Below are 14,053 nucleotides of genomic sequence, written 5' to 3'. Positions count from 1 at the left end.
TAATCTGTCACAGATTGAACAGGCCAACGACGACGACGAATTAATAGGTAATGGCGAATGGATTAATTTAAAAAAATAACGCGCTAACATCGCCATCAAAGGTTATTTATACTACTATTATAAGAAAAAACATTTCTATTAATTCAATTTGTTCACAAGGACGACAAAAAAATAAACAACTGTAAAAAATTAAAGCGATATGAATTTATATGATTATTTTTATTAGTTGATATTAAAACGAATTGTAAATAACTTTTCAATCTCGTGATTTTAATTCATGCAACCTCGAAATAGAAATAAGGATACTGAATATTAACTCAAATTTAAAAGACATTCAATAACCCAAACCATTTTTCTTCTCTTATTTAGCCTATACTGTTTCACTGTTTGATAAAGGACTCCGTCATTTCCTCGCCGGAGCTTTATTCTGTTTCTATTTTCACATATGTATTTTTATTTTTAAGCAAATGTACAAAAGTATGGACTATTCAAATATATAATATAAGGTTTCTTTTTCTTTAAGTTTTAAAATTGGAACCTTCTTAAATTAAGCGTCTGTTAAAAAAGTATTATTATTTTTTTCCACTTACCAAGAGTAACTGCGGCGTGCGGGTTGGGTCCTTTTAGAGCTGAAACAAAATATTTTACATTAATATTTAATAGGACATCGACAACATTTTCATCATGAGGTGCTTTAAAGGATGAGGATAGAGATTTTCGACGGGAATAAAGAAATGGACTGGACTACATACGAAACACAGTAGCATTCTCATGTTGCTATTGGAAGACGATCTTCTGTGGTGCTATCTTCCTCGGTGCAACTGACATAATAAGGAGGCTTTCCTTGACTCCCACATATAAGATACCAGATGAAGATGCCATAAAATTATTATTTTTTGAATATTTAAATTTAATTAATAACATTGCCTTGAATATCTGAATATTACTATTACTATTGTACCGCACGCTGGTCAAGTGCTGGTTAGTAGATGTCACATGTCGTCGAACTGTTTTATTCTCGCACTTTCCGGTTTCCTTACGATGTTTTCCTTCACCGTGGTGATGTTATCCACTTATGCAGATAAATTGAAAAATCAATTTATTTCCTGCACCCTCGCCCGGTCTCGAACCTGGACTTATCGATTTTTAAGTCCGAGGTTCTCAAAAGTGTATAAACAAGTCAGCGTTATCCTTTTTTTAAATAAGTATTGTAATTAAAAAGTTTAGCGCATGTTACACAAGAATCATTGTAGCGACCTTCTGATAATGTAATTTACAAACGAGGTTTATATCTTTAATTTGTTTATGTATTATTTAGAATTGGCCAAGCATCTACCATCGCTTCGGTTGATGGAAAGCGACAACCGTGGTCTAGGATGGAACACTATTACTCAATAAATGCCTATTTATATTCCTTTTAAACACAGGTACAGCAGTTCGAAATAAACACACAAACTTTTAAATTTCATATCAGTAATATCATTAGTTAATAGGCGATACCATAGGCAGTATTAACTAGAATTTCTATAACGCATTATCCATAATCAATTTTATACTGCGCCTGAATGTACATTAGCTCAGCCAGTACGCCAGTAATTACTTCGCACTATGTATACCCTAATATCCACGAGGAGTGCAAAACAGCGTACAATGACATTACAGACAATTTGTGCGCGACTGTACCCGCTTAGTAAATAATTAACTTTGGCCAGTACTAATATTTACACCCGAAATATAATGACATAGGCGCACTATTCGAACGAGGGTACCATGCGGCTACATTCCATTTAACTTTTGGTCGCCACAAGCGCTGTACATCTTTATGCTTTAACGTGAGTGCTTATGAATTTAATTAAACCCCCCGTTGATGTAAGTACAAGTAAAACCTTAATTGCATTTGGAGCGGAGTAATGAATATGAAATTTGACAGTTATATGTTTCGGGCTTACGGTACCGTGCAGCTCTTCTTTGGTAAATTAGTCCAATATTAATTTACTTTTAAAGCACAGTAATGTTGTAGTTATAGTAATTTAATTTCAGTTTTAATGAGTTATTAATAATTACATTACGGTACTGTACCTAAAAGCATACTCTATTATGGCAATCATTTAATGTGTATGAAGAAAATTCATTGTTATTATATTGACCTTTAACGTTGCGTGTTAAATTTCATATCATAATTAAATTTATGAAAATGTTTGTATATGTAACTACGACTATTTTCGCGTGGTCCAATGAAATTCCTATCGGGATTCGATGTTTCAGCGCAGTAAAAGGGATTCTAAATCACTGTCTAGCCTCATAACTATCTCAAGGTACAAAAATCATATCATATCATAGCTAGGTTGCGATGTGAAAGATAGAAAAACCAACAAAGAGCAAACAGACTTTAAGAAAAATATTTTAAACATTTATTAGCTAATATTTCTGTTAATTTTTATATAAAATTTTAATACCGTAAATGAATTTATGATTGTGGGAGTCGACGCTTCGAAACGAATTGGGCCAGATCGCAACGGGGAAGGTACTATCACCACAGAAGATCGGCGTGAAATTACTATTTCATGATACTGCATGCAAATGCTACTGTGTTTCGTACGGTGAGTGGGACAGCTGGAGGCCCGCATTCTTTTTCCTTGCTCATTTGCTCCCAGCATTAATCCTTTCTTTATCCCATACCTTTTAAAGTCGGCAATGTATCTGCAAAATCTCATATGCTGGTAGAGCTAAAAAATCGCTCTTATTTCATTTGTGAAATAAAAACACTAATATAGCAATTGAATGATAATAATTTTAATTAGCATAAATTTATTATGAGTTTTCGCTATAAGGTAGAACATTCTCTTAGAGCTATGAATTTGTAATTAGTTATTATACTTTAAAGATAACTAAATAATATTATTTTTCTAAATGAATGCAACATTTGCACAGAGATAGATTTAAAGAGGGAGACTGTTATAAGCTTAAAAGAATATGAGAAAAGTTCTTCTGTAAACGTTATCAAATATCATTTATAGATGGTCGAATATTCGAATAGTCGATATTGAATTTATACAACGATGGTGATTATTCAGTACATCGAAACATTCCTGGTATTTTCATGTAGGCAACAACAACACGTAAACTCAAGTTTTCTGTTTATCATTTCATAGTCATATAGTCCTTTGTTTGTTAAAATGTTCAGAATTACCAAGAAGATTTGAATAAATGAGATTATAAATAAACTACAACCCAACAACTCCTATGTATTGATAAAATTGAGACAAATAATTAGACTTTATTGATATCGACGTTAATTAGTATTAAATGGAATACTATTTGAAATTCGTATCATTAGTGACGAATAACAAATAAACAGAACGTTCCAGAACAATATAATATAACAACTAATCATGCTCAACTAATTCTTCCGTGTCGAGAATAAATCGTCCGTCAGCTGACAAATTGTGGACTATTAAACTACATCATGTGACTCCGTGTAAGCGGGCCTGTACCATGTCTCATTAAGCACCCACGGAATGATTAACAATGTCCTCGTTACTATTAATTAGTACGTAAAGATCATGCATTATGTAGACAGGTGCATTGCTTGTGTTGACCGCTGTGTGCGTCGTAATCCCGGATTTCTGTATGTTGGAGGTGTTAATAAGGAATGCGCTTAGTATAGAGATCTTTTGGTGATCAATATTTATTCAATACAAGTGTAAGCTTACATAATAGGTAAGTATGCTCGCCTATGCCATACTTTCTACGGGCAAATAAATATCAACATTTTAAATAATGTCTACAACCGGCGATTCTCCTTAGTTCTTAGTTATGTCGTATGTATTATATTGACAAATATTACAAGTTATTGTTAGAACCATTCCCTAAATTCATTGCATAAAGTCTTTTTATTATTGTTATAATATGTGAAAACCTTGATTTTAAGTTATGCGAGGTGATTTAACACACAGCATATATAGGGCAGAACAAATAGATAAATCTATGGCGTAAATACTTATGTATATAATACTATTTTTTCCAAAGTATATTGTGATTTGTTCTATCATAAAATAGTACGAAATATTTTACAACATGGTTCTGTAAATAGACAGACACTGAGAATCGTTAATTTACCTGTCACCAAAAATGAATTATAAAGGCAAATATTTTGAAATTCGATGCATTTATTACACATAATTGTTTATTTTGCGGTGATAATATATGATTAACAAAATAATTTACATATTAAACTAATGATTGAATGCATCTATATGTAAAGAATGTTACTGTATTATAATAATATGAATATTCACTATCATAGTGTTAATTCTATTGACCACTTGATTAGAGCATGAAAAACTCTTTTTAGTGCAAATAGGATTACCGGACTAATTATATAAAACTATCTAATGTATACTGATACCTGAAAAGTGGAGCCTCAGTGGGCTATTCTGAAAGGAAGACTAAATAACGTGTCAAAAACATTAGATACTTAAGAGTTCCTAGAGAATTTCTGGACGAGCATGAAAACCTTATTGAAGTGAATTTTTCAAAGAAAAATTTTCACGTGGTTCCTTTAGTGGAGGACGCAGACAGGTGAACGAATTCTAAACGGCCCTAAGTGTTCTGAAGTATTCTGGGACACGATTGAAGCTTGCACTAACATATGAATGTATTTTGGTTCTAATGTCTGAATAGACGCCGTTTCCTTTGCAAAATTAAGTCGTAGTTAATTTCGAATGGAAAATTGATCATGATTAATAATAATATTTATTGAAATATGATATTAAATAGCACAGTCCGTTTAAATGTTCATTATGTATGTATATTTCAAAGGAGTTACCTCCTTATAATATAATATTATTAAATTATAAAATATTATTAAATTATTATTAAATTATAATAATTAATCAAACAACTTCAATTATATAGTTTGCGCATAAATTTTATGAGTCGATAAGTATTACCTCAATTTCGAATCAATAATATAAATATTCAGACGCAATATTAGATCACGCAAGTTGTTTAATGCCAACTGAAAAAAAAAACAGCAACGAATAAAGTTTACACGTTATTGTCTAAGTTTTTTGAACAGACATAATGCCGGTTCACAAAAACCGGGCAGCGTACCGTAACGAATAACTACGACTTTGAAATATACCCTCAAGTATGATTCTCCCGACAATGCGAGAACCACTTTTAGTTGAACTCATAATTTACTTCGCTTTGTGATTTTTCATCGCGCCGACGACTCATTTGTACGAACCGAACTCAGGTCACTTTTCAGCCATGTCGCCGTGATTTCGTGTCATATTCCGTCTCGGAGCTATACGTACACTTGTATTGACTGTTTTTACAAGAGAAGATCACGAGTAGGTCACGATATAGTGATGCAAGTCGTGGTATGAAATGCTATTTACGAGGACACGAAACATTAGTTTTCTTTAGTAGACAACAATCTGGACAATATTTAAAATAAAATTGTTCTTCAATAATAAATTTTACTGATATCATTGGTGGAATCCAAAAGTTTATAATAACACTACCTGCGCCACGCGGTTTCACCCGCGTAAGCCCGTATCCCGTAGGAGTATCGGGATAAAAAGTTGCCTATATGTTATTCCAGTTGTCCAACTGTCTACGTACCAAATTTCATTGCAATCGCTTCCGCAGTTTTTGCGTGAAAGAGCGACAAACACACACACATCCTTACAAACTTTCGCATTTATAATATTAGTAGGATATTCTCGGTAAGTAGTTAAATATACCAACCATGTTTTGTCTTATGATTCTTTCAATAATATTAAAAGACCCTTTTGATAACACGTGTGGATATTACAACAAAACAATTGATAACTTCATCATTGATCATTAATCTGTCACCAGTGCAGTAATAAAACCTTTTCTATGGAAATATAAGTTTTATATTACGTTACGTTACGTTTTACGTTACGTGAAAACATACATAACAATCTATACAGTCTACACAATATGCACGGATACGCAGACATCGATACGTTCACGTAAAATTGCCAAACGGAAACATTAATGTCCATTAAAAACTTTGGATGCACATACAAGCCCGATTCGTAATCACTAGAACGATTTGAATGTAGGAACTGAACTTTTCTGACGCCCAACTCATTAATTCGTTTTGCCCGCATGACGTCCGTATGTTGATCCGCACATCGTTAGGAAATTTGTCAAACTAATACAAAGTTCCATCAGATCCGGGCTCTGGCGTGTCTCAAAATCTCAAATGTTCGGCTAATTAATGAAAACTATTGTCATGGAACGATCTAGATAAAATTTCGGAGCGGTTCGGAGTTTTTGTGGAAAATTGTTTGGAATATAGTTTTGAATGTGGGGTTGTGGATTATCGGTTGGATTAGTGGGAAATATTAAATTTAAAATGCGTAAGGCTTCAACTTAGTCCGATATATAGTTTTCTTTTTATATATTTAATATGGTTATCGTTTTTTGGTCAACCATATAAAATTTTACGATAAGAAGAACTGTTTTATACCTTTGGTGCATATTATGGAGTTTACGTGAGAGAAAAATAAGTTTTAATTTAAGAATATTACCTCAAATATGTATTATATTACGCCAACACCATTTCTTTTGTTTAGCATTCTTTCCGAGTATTTTAATCAATTGTCATTAAGCGACCGAATATAGTGGAGCTATTCGCAGTTCGTTAGCGTCTACAGGTGGTAAACGTTTAAATTTATTTGCATTATACAACTCGAAACACTTTATTATCTTGACCTTGTTGGGCTAAGTATCCATTAAGATAAATACATCATTAGTGGAGGCTGTGGTGAATTATTATTTCAGAATTCTGAAGTGAAGGTGAGTACTTAAAATTTAATGATTATGATAAAAAACTTCCGTCGTGAAGCTCTTACAGAAACTGCTTTCAAATGACTGAATCAATGTATTTAAATTTGGGAAGATAATATTATAACATAATCAAAACAATCTGTAAGAAGTTAATAAAATTATATGAAGTCCTTTAATATCTAAAGGGTTTATCATTAAAGATTCCAGATTGTGAAAAGTGATAAAAATATTACACATTACTAATAAACTATTATTTAATTATCAGCTATCATACTTAAAAAAATCTATCGGAAGGATTCTCCTTTACACAGCAACTCAGAAACATGTGTAAATTAAGAAATTTTAACGGATTTTAAACGCCATTTATTCATTAGTTCGGGGAGGCTGACCCCGTGACCACGCTCACTGTAAAGTGTTCGAAACGTCGGGTTAATAATACTCACATAAAATCAAACACAAGAAAATATTAACATGTGTGAATCATAAGTTATGTACTAAAGTATAGAAAGTATGTGAAATTCTTAATAGAGACCCAACCGGTCGTACCTAATACCACATTAAATGAGTCAGTCTAGCCCAGATAATAAAAAACAACGTATGTGCATAATTTTTACTTTATTCCATAGCACCAGTGAAATAGGAACGAACGTTAAGTACTTAGTTTTATAAAAGGAGGTCAAATACAATTAGAGCAGTCGAATTGGTGCATAGGGGAGGGCTGTTCACGTTTATAAGTTTCGTAGATAGAAGGGAATATTATCAAATTGAAATACAAAAGTGTCTCGTGGAACTCTCTGGATCTATTTTGCAAACGTATTTATACGATTTAATACGGCGAGGGATGCGGGGGTTTATGACAACCTGTGTTTAGATGATAATGAGCTTGAGAGAAGAACTATGTGGCTTTAAATTAAGGAATTTTAAAATTTCTTAGTAATTGTATAATAGTTTTATAGTATAATATAGTAAATTAGTTATGTACTAAACAATATAACGGTACCAGCTATTGAGAAAATGCTGTCCGTCCGTCTATCAGTGCGTCTGTGACCAGACTGAACCGTGATAGTTAAGAACACAGATGAAATACAATACTACGATATATTTCAGCTCAGCTATAACATCAAATACTGACATTATAAAAATATAAATTTAAGGAGGCATCCATACAAAATACGTGATTTTTCGCTCGTCTTTGCTCGATTGATATTATTAACAGGCAGCAATAGCAAAAGACAACAAAAACAACAAATATATAAGAGTGATGTTGGAGGGTGTCGTAAGGGATAAAATAAATGCTATGTTTTTGCTATTTGTATATATAACGGGACCTACGGAGCCCTTCGTTCGATTGCTCGATTGCAACTCGCACTTGGTCGGTTATATTTAATATCGGAGTAACATTAAAGGGGGTATAATAACACGTACAAATTAATTAAATTACTAAACTCGGAAGATTAAAGCGCAAAGCCACCCAATATGTTATTTTGAGCCTGTGTATTATTCAATGAAAGACAATTGGTTATTTATTTTAAAGTATAGTTAATGAATCAATGATGTAATATTTGTAAAAAATATAGCAGCAAATTCTATAATAAATACAATAACTACATGTTTTTAAAATACTTTATTAGCGTATCTAAAAATACATTTGACATTTTTGAAATAAATGGTATTGTAGTTAAAACGCTGATTAATAGTAATAAAAAGGTAGAAATATTTTAATAGTGGAAATTATTCTTTTGTCGCAATATTAACTAAATGTTGTGTAGATGTGACCATTGCTTTTTTGAGCAAAAAAATAAGTAAATAAAAAAGCAGTTAAGGAGACTGCTGATAGAAGCGGAAATAGCTTTTAATTTTGAATTTCTGTTTGACCATTGACATCTGTCTAAGCCAGCTCGAACCAAGTTTTATAGCGGAGGATTGTTCTTACTTGTATAGTGGGCGTACACAGAAACTTTCAGCTTCTATTGAAAGTTCTGCCCGTCGAAGGTCTACTCCATCAAAAAGTGCTCAATAAATAAAATAAAAATCACTTCAATAATCAGCTGACTGTGTTGCTATTGAATAAGCCAGCAAGCCTCTCACTTAACAGATAGGACACCATGAGCTGTGACGTATGAAATGGATAAATATACTATAAATATATTAGACAAATTTGTAAAAGAAGTACACAGAAGTAAGCGCATAATATCTAGTTTAGCTGATTACCTAAATAATTTATTTCCCCATACTTTGAAATATATACACGTGATATTAGAGTATTATGAATTTTTATAATGTCGTGTGAATGACACGAGATAATTTGTGTGTGTTTTACTTGATATTCATTTACATTTTAATGATTGTCAACTCGAGTTATGCAATGGCAGTATAGTTTTATTATAACGAAGTAATTTGGAAAGACGTAAATTTAATTTGTGAATTTATCCAGAACCGTTGAATTTACAGATGCAGTCGCATTTTATTGTTGTTAATGGTTTTTAATTTTCGCTAAATTTTATTCACTCCGTTTTCGTTCATTTCACTTGCGTCAAGTTAAAAGCCGTATTTTCCGTGGACTTAAAATGAATCCAATTACGCCTTAAATTTGGGTTACTTAAATTAAGTTTCCGTAAATTGTATTACACTTCAAACTCTTGGTTTTTTGAACCGTAAAGTGTGGAAAGGAGGAGTTATGAGTTCGCTACTTAGCAGCGTCAATGTTGATATCGTTGTAAGGTGGAAAGTTTATAATAATATGTTTGGCATGGACATCTTGTAACTTTTTTATGCACACTGTTGCCACTTTTTTAAATCTATATACATTTAGAGATTTACTATACTAATAAATCCGTTTAAAATCCATTCAATTATGTTTGCGTAAATGCACTATCTTTCCTTAATAATCAGTATATTTTTTAGGTTTCCTGCAAGTATTTTTTGCACAGAGATAATGCCATAGAAAAAGACTAGCCTCCAGTCTCTTTTGATGCTACCATACAAGTAAAGCTGCGGAGCGGCATAATATGTCCAAATGAAAATTTTTTAAGATAATGAAAAAAAGCATGAAGATTAAATCTGTACTAAAGTTTTTTTCTATCTTTTTGTCTTTATGTATGTATATTAATCATGTATCACACCATGGATTATACTATAGACTATATGGAACTACTGATCGGACTCACGTGAAATATGGAGTGCAGTAAGTGTGGTGATTTGTGGATAAAATTTACCTAAACTCTCTCGACTCCCACAGATGAAATGAACTGGCTGCCGCCTGCTTTACTACCTTTGTTGGTAGCCATCAGCGAAAGGAAATGAGGATTACTAGGGAAGGGAAGTTGAAATAACTAGGGAGAGGAAGCACCGAACTATTCTAATAATGCACAAAAGAATGAAGTTCCGTGATCACTAGGAGTATGGTGATGATGACACCAATTTATGGACAGAAGACTATGTCCTGCCAGCCCGAGACATACTTATTTGTATCTCCACCCGGAATCGAGCCCAAGACCCCTCGGCTCTACGCTCATGTGTTAACCACTGCACCAAGGCAGTTAAATTCACGCGCCGTATACAGTCTCCCGATTATTTAAACCATAATGCATCATGCAGTAAATGCTCACAAGACTAACCTTATATATACTTCTTGGCTAAATCTTGTTCAATCCACATAACAAGCTAATATTTTGTAGACAATTCTTGGAAATTATCTCTGCATGAACGTATTGATCCAACTTCGCTGACCATTATGTGTTTATAATAACAATACTAATTACGTTTATAGGTCGGTAGCCTCAATCGAAGCATGCATAGGCTATTACTTAGCGCTTATCGAACTGATTGAATAATAATTCAGTTATCGGGTCACCTTGAGACGTAATTTATCATATTCCGTGTCCCAAACAGGCTGGGCAATTAATGTGTCAGTTTAGTTAATGTGTAATAGTGGGCGATGAACGTGGTTGATGAAAGGCAAGATGTGGAATTCTCGATCTCGATCTCGATCGAGAAAAGGCTGGTATTTTCTTGTGTTTGGTTTCACGCGAGTATTATACATTTAGAAATTAAAAACTTTTCAACGGATTTTAAACGCGATTTATTCATTATATTATTAACCCGACGTTTCGAACACTTTACAGCGAGCGTGGTCACGGGGAGACTGAGATGTTATATGTCTTGAAGGTCATACAAAAATTGTTGTTTGTGAACTACCTCCACCTATTTCTCCGCAGTTGGTATGTGGAGTATTTTTCTGGATGTTGGCAGTATTGGCTGATAGTGTCTTCTGGTCTTTTGGTATGTCTGACATGGGGTTTTAAGTTCTTAATAACAGGATCCCAGGTGTTGGAAAGTTGTAAACCATCTTCTCTATTGAAATTTGGATGTTTTTTAATTTCAATAGCCTCACGTACAAGTCTTGGAAAAAATCTATTTTCTCTGGCGAGGATTTGTGGTTGGTCGAATCGTAGGAAGTGGTTGTTGTCCAGAGTGTGTTCACATACCGCAGACTTCTTGTGACGCCTATGCTTGATATCCGCAATGTGTTCCTTCAGTCAGCTACCAAGGAAAAGGCTGGTCGACATATATTGTTGTGTTGCATGTATTGTTTCATAAATGTTTTTCATGTAGGTAAAGCGATTTTTTTTACCATATTAAAATTAAGAAGAAAGATATACTTTATTTAATCAATATGCTATCAATTTCGTATATTTCATAGGAAGATAATCAAATAAGTCTTACCTATTTGCATTTTTAAAAACTTCTTAAAATTATTGTTTATGGTGACTTGTTCTCTATAAAAGGTCACTTCTCTACACATATGTATATTGGTGAATTGAGAAGGTCTTATTATTTGAATAAAGCTTTTACCGAATAACGTTATAAAGGTACTTAATGCATGTGTTTCGAAATAAAGGGTAATCTCGAAAGTAGACGCGAAGTATTTGCAATTGAAATAGTGCGAACAGCTGTAAATTCAGCTATGTTTACAAAAGGCTTAAAACTGAGCATGTTTGAATATACCTCGCTTTGTAGTTTAGTCTTTTCTGAATAATCAACATAACCTCTTGAAAACGGAACACTTTTGAGACTCGCCGGATTATTTATTTAAATCTTGCCTCGCCTTGCGAAATTAAAATATCGCGTTTTTTTTCTTTTAAATATATTCATTGTTGTGATAGTAGCACAATGTAATCGTGTGTTTGTGCAGCATAAAAGCTAGAGTAATGTTTGTAATTTTAACATCTGGATAAGCTTCATCATTGAGTGAACAAATACACGGCATTGTACCGTGGTTGGCGCATTGATGGTCACACATAGGACATATGGAAAGAGTACTGCATGTAGAAATTGAAGCGTTTTTGAACGCATATATTCATTACTAGCTGCGCCCCGCGGTTTCACCCGCGTAAGACCGTATCCCGTAGGAATATCGGGATAAAAAGTTTATATGTTATCCCAGTTGTCCAGCTATCTGGGTACCAAATTTCATTGCAACCGGTTTAATAGTTTTTGCGTGAAAGAGCAACAAACACACACACATCCTTACAAACTTTCGCATTTATAATAGTAGGATTATATTGTCTATTTCAATTATTAGAAAAACTTACAGCGAGCGTGGTCAAGGGGAGCTCTCTGTATAATTTAGATAATATGAACAAATCGCGCTGGCGTGAAATGCGTAAAACTTTTAAATTTCTATTTATATGAAAAAAGTTAAATGTAAATGTAAAATGTTCTTTCATTATACGATTTTATGAATTCTTATTGCGTATTTGAATTATCACCAAGTCTTACAGACCTTACAGACAAGAATTAGGAAGGTAATTAATATCCATACTACTTATTATCTACCCTACCCTGTCATATTCTATGCACGAGTTATGTGATCGAGGTATTTTGATTAAATTTCAATTTCTTTATGCACAATGACTATAAACACTTTTACGATGTGCATGAGTCGTATGTTACATTAGATACTAAAAGGCACTAAAATCCATACACTTTTTGTATTAACCCCTAAAACCAGTCTATCGGATTCTCAGTTACAAGGACAAAAAATATCAACGCTAGGCCGTGAACACATTGAAGCAGTAAGTCTGCGGGTTTGAAGCAAGCACCTTTTTGAATAGCGAAGAAGGATTTTTCGGTAGAATGAGCTTGGCTTTTCCGATGAGTTCATTCGTATTCATTTGCTTAGTGTATTCACACCATTAGACAGGCTGTATATATTGCAACTGATAGAATGGAAAACACTGGAATACTTGGGAATTGTTTTTATGCTTCATTACTCTAATTTGTGTGTGTATTGATAAATACTGGTTTTCTTTGGGCGCGGTTCAAGTTATCGCTCGAGGGTTGTTCCCCATACAAATTGACCTATTTAATCTCCTGCAAGACCTTGGCTAGGTCATACGAATTCTTGAGCATATGTATTCTGAATATAAATTTTAATTACCGCTCAATTTTATATGCGCATGGTGTACTGTGGTGTTTGAAGATAACGTTTCTTCTTCTAAGACAATATAAAGGGAAAAAATCAATAAATTTTTGTCATTAATAGAAATCGGCTCGAATTAGGCCAGCTCATACCGGGGAAGTACCACACCCCCACACAAAACCGGTGTGACGTTGAAGCATGCTGTGTTTCATTTGGTGAGGGAGCCGGAGGCCCATCTTACCCTTCCCAGTCCTTTCTTTTACTCTTTTCGTCAATTCTTTCTTAATCCCTTTCTAATTTAAAGTCGGAAATCTATTTGAGTGGCGAAAGGTCTGCAATCGACCTTACACCTCTCCAAATCTTCGTGGTAGCGCTTACCATCAGGCGACCTCCCACCCCCATTGTCAACGATGGTATAATAAAGCTTGGGATCGACGATGATTAAAAAAAGCTGTGTAAAAAACAATTAAAATTTAAAAATAAGCTAGGGCTGAGCCGGAGAGAGTAACTAGTGAATATTTCTGTAAATACGTTTATTCAAACTCGCCAACCGTAAATTCGTATGCTCTGGTCACTGAATCGTGCAGCATATGTGCTTATAAATTTAAATATGGCAACAAAGACTTAGGTGCTGAAATGTCAAACGCCAAAAGCATCGAATTCCGTTTGATACGACACAACTCGAAGCATTTGCCACTGACGGCTCCCGTGAAAGAGCATTCGGATTTCGTGTTTGCCATCACTTTTTCTTAACGCCGGAATTTGGAATAAATTTGGTCGCTTTAAGAAATGTATGCA

General features: G+C 33.7%; 1 protein-coding gene across 1 annotated transcript in view; it reads right to left on the bottom strand.

The window, feature by feature from the left end:
• The window catches only part of LOC119835867 (glutamate receptor 1-like), a 139,009-nt gene that overhangs the window by 88,483 nt on the left and 36,473 nt on the right, over window positions 1–14,053 (bottom strand). Inside the window, exon 2 of the mRNA XM_038360924.1 lies at window positions 591–629. Coding sequence (XP_038216852.1) covers window positions 591–629 — 39 coding nt within the window. The remainder of the gene's footprint in view (window positions 1–590; window positions 630–14,053) is intronic.

The sequence above is a fragment of the Zerene cesonia genome, chromosome Z, assembly GCF_012273895.1.
Source record: "Zerene cesonia ecotype Mississippi chromosome Z, Zerene_cesonia_1.1, whole genome shotgun sequence".
Lineage (NCBI taxonomy): Eukaryota > Metazoa > Arthropoda > Insecta > Lepidoptera > Pieridae > Zerene > Zerene cesonia.
Note: the sequence above shows the minus strand (reverse complement) of the source record. Positions and strands in the feature narration are given on the sequence as shown.